Source organism: Jaculus jaculus, chromosome 1 (assembly GCF_020740685.1).
Source record: "Jaculus jaculus isolate mJacJac1 chromosome 1, mJacJac1.mat.Y.cur, whole genome shotgun sequence".
NCBI lineage: Eukaryota > Metazoa > Chordata > Mammalia > Rodentia > Dipodidae > Jaculus > Jaculus jaculus.
The window spans coordinates 109,370,687-109,382,939 of NC_059102.1; the positions used below are offsets into that span (position 1 = coordinate 109,370,687).

Here is a 12,253-nt window from a genome sequence, read left to right on the forward strand (position 1 = left end):
CAAAGGACAGTGAAGGACAGCAGCAGGCCCACCGCGCATCCACTTCAGCTTCCTTGGTATGGGTATATATGTGTGTATGTACCCCTCGGAGGCTTGCAGCCCCCCTTGAGTCCCTCCAGGAGTGAGAGAGGGCTGAACAACAAGCCTTGACCTCAAATACACATGACCCATTGTAAAGAGATGAATTACTTTGCCACCACAGCAGTTTACCTTTTCATATGCATTATCACAAAATACTAGAAGTTAGTGGGCGCCTCTTGGATGAGCTTTCTGCTCAATGCTTTACATAAATGCTCTGGGCCAACCCTCCCAGTGATGCTAAGAGTTTCATTCTCACTTCACAGATGCGAACACTGAGGCTCAGGGAACAAGCAGCGCACACACGCACGAGCTTGTCTGACTCCACATACCTTTCCACACCTCCAGCTGTCACACCAATCCTTTTTCCAACCTCCATTCATTCTACAGTATTTACTAATCGTCTGTTACGTGAATAAAAGTACACTGGACACCATCGGGAGCTGGAACAGACCAGTTCTTGCCCTCTGGAAAGACAAGGGGAGACCAACCTTGACTGAATGTTCCAACAAATACCAAGCTGCAACTATAATAAGCACTAAAAAGGAAAGTTCAAAGTTCTTAGAGCACTCACGATGTGAGATCGTTCCACGTCAGGAAGACCGGAGAAAGCATGTTCGAGCTAGTACCCAAAAGAAGAAGAAAGGTGGCCAAGGCCCTGTGTGAGGAGGAGCATGTTCACCCAACAGGCAGAAAGAAAAGGGGAAGGGTGCTCTGCAGTGACTTTGAGAGCGGACAGGGCACACCCCAGAGGACTTCTAAGGGCAGGTTCTAGTGTCAGTCTCAGAACAAGGGTGCAGCCCTGCTGGGTGTGAAGCAGAGAGATGCCCCTAAGCAGGATGCTAAGGCCAGTGGTGCTGACCATGGTGGACAGCACCTGTGCCTACCCTGGGCCCAATGCACCATCCCACTTCTGTTTCCATTAGTGGCGTATGCGTGCACGCACACGTGTGGTGCATGCATTGCATGTACGTACACAGATGCACATGCCCATGTTCACCCATGTAGAGGCCAGAGGAGGACGTCAGGAGTACTTCTCTATGGCTCTTCCACTTTGTTTCCTCAATAGAGAATCTCCCACGGAACCTAGAGCTTACACTGGTTTTCTTGGATAGAATGCAACGGGGTTCCCAGCATGCCCAGCCATGCCCAGCTTTTTGACAGAGGTACTGGGACGCAAACGCAGGTCCTCATGCTGCATGTTTGTTCTCTCACCCCCTGAGCCATCTCCCTCGCCCTACCATCCAACTTCTTTCTGTGTTTATTTTTATTTATTTATTTGAGAGCAACAGAGAGAGAGAAAGAGAGAGAGAGAGAATGGGCGCACCAAGGCTTCCAGCCACTGCAAACGAACTCCAAACACGTGCGCCTCCTTGTGCATCTGGCTAACGTGGGTCCTGGGGAATCGAGCCTTGAGCCAGGGTCCTTAGGCTTCACAGGCAAGTACTTAATGGCTAAGCCATCTCTCCAGCCCCCAACTTCTTTTTTCTTTTTTTTTTTCTTTTTTAAGTAATTTATTTATTTAAGAGAGTTAGAAATAGACAAACAGAATGAGTGCTCCTGGGCCTCCAGCCACTGCAAATGAACTCCAGATGTTTGCTCCACCTTGTGCATCTGGCTTACGTGGATCCTAAGGAATCAAACCAGGGTCCTTTGGCTTTGCAGGCAAAGTCATCCCTCCAGCCCCCAACTTCTTACGCACATGGGACTCTTCCCTAGTGGGCTACTGCCATGCGCTTCCTACTTTCAGGTCCATCTATGCCTGCCCCTTCCAAGACCTGGTCCTGAAAGGTGTTCAGGAAGGTCCACCCAGACACATAGAGGAGGCACCACTGCCCTTCAGCTGATCCGAGTCTAACGGGAGGCACACATGTTGGCACCAAGTAAACACAACAGGAGTGACAAGCTTCCCACAAGACAAATGCTGCAGGTGTGAAGGGATGGGCAGAGGATGCGTGCCAGCCAGGTGTACAGACAGACACGCATACAGCGAGTTGATACTGCTGCTTGTGACTGAGTGGGTGGACAGGGAGACGGAGAAAGTGGGACTGGATTCGAGGGAGTGTAAGCAGTCGTGTGAAATTCATGAGGGAAAAACAATGTCTCAGCTCCTGACAAAACATGTGCTTGCTTTTGGGGTGTGGGGAGGGAGGAGGGAGGGACAATGTGACACCTCACAGAAGATGTTGGCTCGCATTGATCTGAAGCCACAGGTGTCCACCCTGGCCTCCCATGCTGGCTTCCCCTTGTTTGGTTGTAGTGTTAAGTAAGTCTCTTCGCTTTTCTCAGGCTCATCTCTGCAATGTGGCCAGCGATCCTGCCGACATCATCAGACTGCAGAGCGAATTCAAGGAAGGAGACACAGCTCTTGGCATAGCACCGCCCGCCAGGCGGGAGGCACCACAGAAATGGAACCTCTCTCTATAATCTCTTCCTTCACCCGCCCACCCGCAACTAGACGTTCCCAGTTTCTTTTCCATTGTTCATGACAATGACATTAGAAACATTCCAAGGGCTTCCCAAATCTCCTGCTACTCTGAGTCCAACAAGGAGCTCGGAAGGATGCTCTGGTCCCCAGTTTACACTGGAGTGACCCAAGCAGACTCATCCACATAAGTCAAGGCCTTCTCCAAGCTGGGCTGTCAGGGACACTGCTATGACTCTGGTCCTATGCCGCACAGTGACCAAGCAGGTCTCTACCTGCCAGTTAAGTCCCTGAAACAGTCCTGGGCACTTTCAGAAAAGCCTCCGTGCCTGGGTCACTCTAGAGACAAAGCGATCGGGTTTGGATAATATAGAGATGATTACTGGACATGTGGCTGTTGCCTTCAAAATCAGTTCCCTCTACACCAAGTCAAGTGGATCCTGAGCAGAGTGTGAAAATATCATTTTCCTCTGCGCCCATTCTGACCCCTCAGCACAAGAACAGCAGTAATGCATGACTCCCCACAGCCTTTGTCGGCTAGAGCTCATCAGAAGCCTGACTGATAGGCCCTTGCTAAATGGCAGGACCAGGGGTCAACTGAGCCAGCGGCTAGGAACCTGGGCACTGATGAAGACAGGTGACTCCATGCCTTGGATCTACTAATGCTCTAGATGGAAATGACACTTCCAGCAACAAAGCACATTCAAAAAGACCAGAGAAGTAGAAAATTGGCAAAGCATTTCCCAGGTCTCTCACTCCAATTCAAACTTCAGCTCATCATCAATCAACTCTCACTCTACACATAGTTCTAGCAAACATGATTATCTGGTTGGAGGTCACCACCATCAGACCAAGCTCCTTCAGTTCCTGAGTCTCAGTACTAAGGATGGATGGAAAGGGTAAAAGTATCTATTCCTGGAGTGTAGAGCCTGAATGAAGGCCTGCTATCTGGGCGATATACACTGTGCCCAGACCTGGCATAAGACCACCTGACCCACCATGCTGATGATTTGGTTCATTCCTATAGTGTCTCCTGGGACCAGCACCTAGTCTGTTTCAGTCGGCTCTGTGCTCTCTGGAAGTTGGCATTAAGATATGAAAACCTGGTTCTTGAATCTTCCATTAGCACATCACTCCAATAAACTGACCTCCTTAGAACTAGAACACTTCTCACATGCTGAATAGGAAGGCTTGCCTAGGTTACTCTGTGCCCATGAGGGAAGAGGAGAATGACATCTTCTTGGCACAAGATTTTCGGCTGGAATGTCCAACAAGCGCCCTTTCGTCTTCTCCCCATGCTCCAAAGCATCAAATAACAAGAAAACCGAAGAATGAATAAAGAGCAATCGGGAAGCTTCCCCACATGGCTTGGCCTACAAAGCTCTTCCTCCATTTGTTACAAGCATGTCCATGAATCTTGCTAGCACAGGAGAGCTGGAGTCCAGGCTTTTACATCTATTTGTTTGTTCTGTAAATATTTTTCGGTGTTCCTGCTCTGCTCCTGGCTCTGAATTGTTCCTGGAGGGAGTGTGGAGCCAGGCATGCCCATGCCTGCTCTCTGCGTGCAAAGATGAAGCAGGGAGCCTTAGTCCAAGTTCTGCACAGGGTCAGCGACACTCCCTGCAGCTCCCCTCCCGTGTGCTCAGTCCTGTGCACCTGTGTATCCCGAGCAGACAGCCAGGTACCGAGTAGAAGGCACTGCACCAGCTTCCCAGACAGGCCTGTGGTTATGTAACCAGGAAGAAGGAAAGAGGAGCAGATGTAACACAGCTGCTCCTTGGGCAAGTATGCCAGTTAATTCTCTCACCTTTCTAGAACCAAAATAAATAACCAAAACAGTAAGAGGCAAGAAGTCAGTTTTCACTCCCAAACAAGGCAGGGAATGGCTGAGCAGGTGCCTGGAGCTGGGAAGCATTGCCAGCAGCCTCTGCCGGGTTGCACCATGAGGGATAGCGGCGTTGGCCCTCCCACCTGTTAGACAGTGAGCTCCTCATTCAGGCAGCATTGCTGCAACCTCACCCAAGGCCTGGCAGAAGATTCTTGCCATCGGAGGGTAGGGTACCATGGAAGAACAGGCCTTGTCTAGGAGATGCCAGTTTATCCAGTTTTAGTTCACTTCAGCAACCATTTACTTATGCCCACTGCATGCCCGGCCCTTTCGGGCCCTCAGAATCAAACAAGCCCTGCCCATAGGAAACCTCAGCCCAGCTGAGGAGTGGAGCCCACCATAGCTGTGACAAGAAGTAGAACAAGAACTAGGCGAGAAGAAGCACATCAACAAAGTCCTCAGTATAGGCATCCTCTGTCCCCAACACCCACCTCAGCAATGATGCCAGAAAACAAGGCTACGGGCCAAGTGTGGTCATGTCTAAAATTTCAAGACTGGGGAGGCTAAGATAGGAGGATCACTGAGTTCAAGGCCAGCCTGAGCTACAGAGTGAGTTCCAAGTCACCCTAGTTCAAAAAAGAAAGAAAGACCCAGCTCCATCTTTATTTTTAGTAACAGCTAAATTGGGAGTGGGGAAATTGCCCAGTGGTTAAAGCACCTGCCGTGCAAATGGGAGGACCTGAGTTCAGATCCCCAGCACCCAGGTAAAGGCAGACACTGCAGCAGACAGTCTGCGATTCCAGTGCACTTCCACAGTGAGACGGGACACAAAGACAGAAGAATCCTCCAGAAGTTCACAGACCAGCTGGCCTGTGTAAGCAGAGGCAAACAGCATGATTCTGCCTCAAATATGATGGAAAGGGAAGATGGCACCCAAGGTTGTCCTCTGACCTCCATAAAAACATCATGCACGTGTGCCCACATGAGCACACAGAGAGAGAGAGAGAGGGAGGGAGGGAGGGAGGGAGGGAGGGAAACAGCTGTGTTGGAATCCACTTACTATCACCTTCACTCTTTTGGAATGTATGACTTCATGGTGCTCAGTAGTTCCTCAGAATCATGCAACCATTCTTACTTTCCGTCCTGCACTGAAAACACTCTGGGCACTTCTGCCCTCCCCTCTAACATCTCTCTCAAGTCAGCGCTGTGACTTCTGTCTTTCTGCAACCCAGCACGCCCAGCATGTGCTCGGCAGACCCCCACAGGCTGCGCACAGCCTCCTAGGCAAGGGCAGCCTCAGCCGCAGTTATTGAGCCCCTTCTAAGGCACAGCGCATTAGAGAATGGGCGGCCGGCAACGCTGCTCAGGAGAAAGGCATGTTCAGCAATTACTAGCGTGCTCTGGGTTTCTAAGCTGGATCCCTGTATCGGGGTGATCTGCCCGAGAGATGCACACCTGGGCCGTGGGCCTTCAGCTTCCTCAACTCCACTCTGCTCTATCATAGCATGTTCCAAAACAGTAACAAATAGGAAAACATGAATCCAAGAGCAGAGAAACAGCTAACCATTTATGTGCGCATGGCATTCAATAGTATATGACCACTAAAAACACCTTTACACAAAGATTTGAGGATAGAGGAAAATACTATGTAATGTTAACTAAATGAAAGAAACTATTAAAATGTATAGCATGTAATATATCAAGTGCATGATATAGTAAACACTGGCAACTGGAAGGAAATAATTCTAATTATAAGATGCAATTATTTTTGTATAGGTGGATTATGGGCAATTATTTTCTTTATGCTTCTTTTTAATTGCCAGTTTTTCTAAAATGAGCATTAATCAAATCAAATCAGAACCACTATTTTTAAGCCCATTCTTTGATTACTATTTTCTTTTACTAATGTGGCTAGCAAAGAATGAGAAACCACTTCATGTAGAATAATACTGAATTTCCTTTAAAAGCGGTTTTTAAAAATAAATTGTCCTTCAGATTCTTCAAAAACATAAGTAATATGATCCACCAGGTTTGCCTTTTTATCTAGATTGCTTGGAAGCTCAGAGCAAATCACTTCATACTGCAAATATAACAATCAGTTTCGTGTTAGGATGATCATGTCCATGCCTCTGTATGCTTTCTGACACTTCTTTCTATCTACCATTTCAGTGTCTTGCTTGTGTTTTTATATATGCAAATCTTTCTTGAATCCATAAACAAGTATTTGTTGAAGTGACTGAATGTCACCTCAGAGAAGCAGAGGTTCTGACAGACCCACAGTAAGGAAAGTGAAGAAGAAAAGCCAAGACAAACTCCGGACTTGATCTCTACAGACAGTTTATGGAGTACAAGGGGCAGCAGCCTTCCCATAGGATGGAGGCGGAAGCACTGAGTTAGGTTGGGGTGCAAGCTTATAAGGAGGATCCTAAGAAAAAAACAGACTGGACCAGGTTTAAGACCAAGGGAAGTAGATAAGGAACTTGTAGCTATTTGTGTCTTTCCTCAGAATAGGCTTTTTCCATAAGAATTGTCTAAGGGAGGATACCCCAGATGGTTTCTGTTCCTTCAAGGCCTTCTGAGTTAAGGGAAGTACAGGAGTTGTCAAGCTAGTCTGAGAATGGCTGCCTCTGATGTTTCTCTAAGGCCTTCTAGTCTTAGGGACAGTCATTAACCCTCTAGCTCCCTCTGGTTTTCAGGAAGAGTCATTAACCCTTCACCCATGATCTGTCCTGATGCTTCATTTTTACAAATAGCACTCAGAAGGACTTTGAAAGTTCTAAGCTGGGCCTGGAATCCCAGCTACTTGTAGGCTGAGGTGGGAGGGCCACAAGTTCAAGACCTGCCTGGGGTATGGAGTCAGTTCAAAGCCAGCCTGAGCAATTTTGTGAGTCCTTGTCTTAAAAAGAAAAAGTCAAAGGAGTCAACTGAGGATGTAGCTCAGTGTTAGAGCCTAGTATGCACAAGATCCTGGGTTTAATTCCCAGTACTGTCAACAAGGTAACAAAAAGTTCTATCGTTCTGCTAATCCAAGTAGGGGCTCAACCAAGACAGGTAGCATGAAAGAGGCTTCTTTTATGGAAACAGGCTGTCCCAGTGACCAGATGAACATATTACAAGCTACATCTCCATCTTCTTGCCGGCCATGTGCACCAGGGTCCATGCTGGCTTCCCATAGTCACTGTTCCCTAAGACCACTGACTGACAGCAGATGTCAACAAGGCCAGCCAAAACTCTCCTCACCATATCCAGCCTGTACTCGTCTTCAGACAATGAAGTGACATGCCGGACAGGTAATGTGGCAGTACACACACTCCACAAACACAGCCCACCTGAACCAATAGGACCTACTTCAAGATGGCCCTGAACTTTTTTTTCTTTTACTGTTGCTACAAATTACTCAAGACTGATTCTTCCTTCATGCCTCCAGCTCAGAGAAAACTTTAGAGATCATATGAGGGGGGAAAAAGTAATTACAACCCCTGGGCACTTTCCCAAACACAATACCTCACAGCGGGTGAGGATAATATTGAGTGTCAGCCAGAATTCCCCTTCCTGGTGGTAACTTTCCTGACTCTTAACAGACTGCAAAAGCAAGCAGGGGAGAGAAAAGCACTCTTAATATTTTAGCTGTGACCATGTTATCCCGCCTAAAGCCGGTGCGTCTTGCTGGTGAATCCGTGTGGGATGAAAGTGCAGGAAGGGAGGCAGCATCATTTACCAGGGCTGACAGTGTGCCGGAGGAAGCGGGCAGAGGAGCCCGCCTGCCGCTTTGTCCTGTAAGCCTGCAGAGGCTCTGGAACAGCCCCATTGTGGAGGCGTGAACACCTAAGCTTAGAAGGATTAGATACCTGGCTCAAGGTCACCCCATGGGGAAGGCACCTTGTTTCCGAGTGTTGAACCCAGAAGCCCGAGACCAAGCTCTTTTTTACATGGCTAGAGACCTTCCATGTTTGCATGATGCTGAAATTATCCCTTATCCTCCCTTCCAGTATTTCTTCAACATTCCCACTGACTGGAGACCTCTGGCTGCCTCATCCTCTTGACTTTGGGCCCTCTCATTCAGAAAATCATCAAGGCGCACTTGAAAAATAAGATATGAAAGCTTCCACCCACATCCTGCAACCAAGCGCCCACCCCTCTGCTACCACAAGCAGCCTCCGAGGAGATCTTCCAGACAAGCGTTCTTAAGGGAAGGAACTGAACCGATCAACTGATCGAAAACACTCTGCGGCTGACAGTAGTTGGTGACGATGCAAGCAGGGCTGCCCTGTCCACAAATGTTTTTGTCTCCAAAGAACAACAGGCTCTCTCCCCTGTCCCTTCCAAGAGAATGTGTACGGAAGGGACCAGGAAATGGTGCCACTGAGACCTGCTTCCCTGTCATTGCGTGCCTCTCTCCGATTGCATGTGCCACACAAGTACCCTCAAAGAACTCGAAATGCTCAGGCAAAGAGGAGGGCGACAGGAATGTGACTGGAAGTGATTTCACACACGGTTGGCCCTGTACAGCCAGCCAGCGAGGGTGCCTCTCCGCCTGCAGCAAACAGCGCTCCCCGCCACCAACTGCCACCGGTTCCTTCACCTTTTATTTACAGCCCAGACAGGCGGACTGGTTCATCAGTGGAGCGAGGGAGGAAGGAAGGAAGATGCAATCGACATTATTTTATTTCCCCGGGGGACGTGAAAGGGGTCAGGCAGAGGAGGAAGTGAAGCCCAGGTTGCACCACCAGCGTCACAGGGCAATCATAGGTCTGCGGGTGAGCTCCAGCAGAGGCGCCCTGAGAGCCCCGGGAAGAGGGGGTCAAACTCAGCACCCAGGTGATGCTCCGCGCGATGGAAGAGGCGCCAACAGAGCGCACTGTACAGGAAATCACTGCCCCCTTCAGGCCGTAGCTCAGACACAGCCGGGGTGTTAGGGGCTCCCCAGGTCCGAAAAAAAACTCGCAACCCCGACCCTGCGAGGCTCTTCCATGCTCCCTCCGCAACCTAGCCCCCCGGCGGGCCGTGAAGGTCTGCACTGAGACTCCTGGTGGAACTGGAACGCACTCGCAGGGGTTGAGGAGCGGCGTGCTCGGAATGGAAAGCTCTTGGTGGCCAGGCTGGGCTCAGAGAGGGCCAGGAGGGGAAGCCCTCTGCTGCGCTCCAAGTCAGGGCACGGCTTACTCGGACGCCTCAAGTGTGCCCTTAATCAACTGCGCCTGCAGCTGCGGGACAGCAGCGTCTCTGAGGAACTAACCCTAAGGAGCCTCCTCCTAAGACCACTCGGGCCACTGATACCCCTGAGCACATGCAGGCGGAGCAGGTGGCCCCACGCCTGCGGGCTCAGACCTGCGGACCCGCACCCAACGCCCAGCTCAGGCGTGCGCTCAGGGGCCCCCGGGGCCCAGGAGCCCTCAGGACCTCAAAGCGCATCTTGGAAGTCTGAGAAACAGGCCAGTGCCCCTCCAGACCCGACTGGCCCAGTTTGCAGTCAAGATGCTTATTCCTCCCTCCCAGCGTCCCACAGTCTCATCAACCGCACCGGGTCAGGGGTGACCACTGCAGGCCTTTAGGGGTTCAACCCCACACACCTCCACTCTTTCACTGGCCAAAGGAGACCCTAGCCTTCTATGCCCTGCGCGCGCATACAACAAACACACACACACACACACACACACACACACACACACACGATCCCAGAGGAGGGTGCTTGGTAGATCAGGGGTATCAGCTGTGCCATCCAAGCCCAGCGGGACCCCGATGGGAAACACTGAGCACCAGCCGCGGTGCCCTAGCCAGCGCTGGTGGGTCGATCCAGGTTCTGGCCAAGGGCTGGCGCTCGCCTCCTTAACACTGTCCCCTTCCCTACCAGCACCCCCCCCCCAGCTTCGACGGCACCCGCGGCCGGACACTCACCTCGGTGTCGTAGAGCCGCAGGTCAAGGAAGTAGGGGCGCAGGAGTGACTCGTTGCGGATCTGCTCGATGGCCAGCTCCACGGCGGGAAGCACGCCGCGCCCGATGCTGCCCTTGGCCACCTCCTTGGTGAGCGGCATGAGGCCCATGATGGAGAGCGGCGGGCTGCTGGGCGGCGGCCGGGGGGCTCCTCGCGCCCAGCCCCAGGCCCCGGGCGCCAGCGGCAGCAGCAGCGACAGCAGCAGGAGCAGGAGCAGGCGCGCGGGCGGCGGCGGCGGCGGCGGCGGCCGGGGCTGCCCGGAGCTCCGCGGAGAAGCCATGCCGCGCCGCGGGCTGCGGGCGCCGGCTCACTCGGCCCGCATGGCCTGGCCCGGTCCGCCGCCCGGCGCCAAGCTCTCCCCGCGGCACGCGCGCAATGGCGCCGGCTCGGGCCCCGGTTCCTGCTCGGGTTCGGGCTCGGGCTCCGGCTTCTGCTCGCTCAGAACGGCCGCGGCGGCGGCGGCGGTGGCGGCGCCCGTGACGGATCAATCACGCCGGGAAAGGGGTGGGAGCAAGCGGAGTGCGGGAGGCGGGGAGCGAGCGAGCAAACGCCGAGAGGGGGGCCGGCGTCTCGGCGCGCGCCTCTCTCCAGCGCGGCCGCCCCGCACCGGGTCGCCTCCACCCGCCCCCGTGCGCGCTCCGAACTGCTCTCCCGCCCGGAGCTGCTCGGCGGCCGCCCCTGGAGCCCGGCCGGGGATGGGGCGGGGGGGTGGAGGACGGGCGGCAGGAAACGCGGGAGGCGAAGGCGAGGCTGCTCCGCCGCGGCTCGGGCCGCCTCCAGGGACGGGGACGGGCCGTGCGCGCCGGGGGAGGGGGAGGCGCCGGCGCTGCGGCGGCCGCGGGGAGGGCCGTCTTCCCGGCACACGCACACACGCGCCCCCGGCCCTCCACCGCACCGGCTGCCGCTGTGAGCTCCGGGACACGGCGATCACGGCGGCCAGGACCTCCCGCTGGCACGCGCAGGGGACGCCGCCGCCTCGCCCCGGGCTCCTGCCACACCTGCGCGGTGGTTTGGGACTGCTTCTCGGAGGTCTGGCCCAGCCAGTCTGGGCGGACGAACGTTCCACCACAGCGTCCTAAAGACACCTGCAGCCCGCACTCTCCAGTGCCTGCTCAGGTGGCGCCCGGAACCCCCGGCGGAGCCTGGGGAACTGGTTGCGGAAGAAGCCCGCAGGCGCTCGAAAGCCAGGTGACGCTGGCTTGTTAGACTCCCCGGGTCTAGGCTGAAGACCCTCCCCTTGGGGCGCAGCAACCGACCTTTGCCAACCCCAGGCAAAGGCTCGGATTCGCGCCTGGCTTGCACTACCGCCCCCTCCAGGCATTTGACCTCCGGGTGTCCCCACTCGTGGAGGGCCCCGCCCTAAAATTCTTTCCTAGGTGAAAACTCTTTCGTAAGGTTCTAGGGGCACCGTGGACCCCTGGAGTTGGCTCTCCGGCTTGCATGGCCACACTAGCTAACCTTAGGCAAAAGAATCTTGGGCCACATGAACCTGGATGACATGACCTGAGACCTAGGACCCCGTGTGCTCTCCATAAGCATGGGAAATTTGCTCTCTAGCCTACACAACAGAGGTTCATTCATGTGAGGAATACAGTAGGACATCATGTCACAAAACAATTCTGAACCAAGCCTTGCGGGCTACATGCTCAGGCTTCTGACGGGGATAGGGAGTTCAGAGTTCTCTGGGAGCTTGCTACCTGTCGTATAATGCAATCCTCAGAACAGCTCTATAAACACAGCTGAATGACACTGAGGGACTCTAGCTTGTCGTACCCATAGCTACTAAAGGCACACACAGAGCCAGTAGGGGCTCTCTGCACCCCCTGGATGCAGGCGAGTTTCCCCTGCAGCTGGAGTACTGGTGACTCTCAGTGGTCTCGCAGGCATTTGAGTAAGGGGGTTATTCTAGATGCTGTCTGTAGACCTGCCCTTCTGGAGTAAGGCAGGCAGGCATCCTGAAAAGGACTGGGTTATCGGGAAGCGTGATGA

At 53.3% G+C, this 12,253-nt stretch overlaps 1 protein-coding gene across 1 annotated transcript in view; it reads right to left on the bottom strand.

The window, feature by feature from the left end:
* Positions 1-10,544, bottom strand: part of Gabbr2 (gamma-aminobutyric acid type B receptor subunit 2) — a 439,836-nt gene extending 429,292 nt beyond the window's left edge. The window contains exon 1 of the mRNA XM_004656955.2: positions 10,227-10,544. Within this exon, the coding sequence (XP_004657012.2) occupies positions 10,227-10,544 (318 nt within the window). The remainder of the gene's footprint in view (positions 1-10,226) is intronic.
* Positions 10,545-12,253: the final 1,709 nt, after the last annotated feature.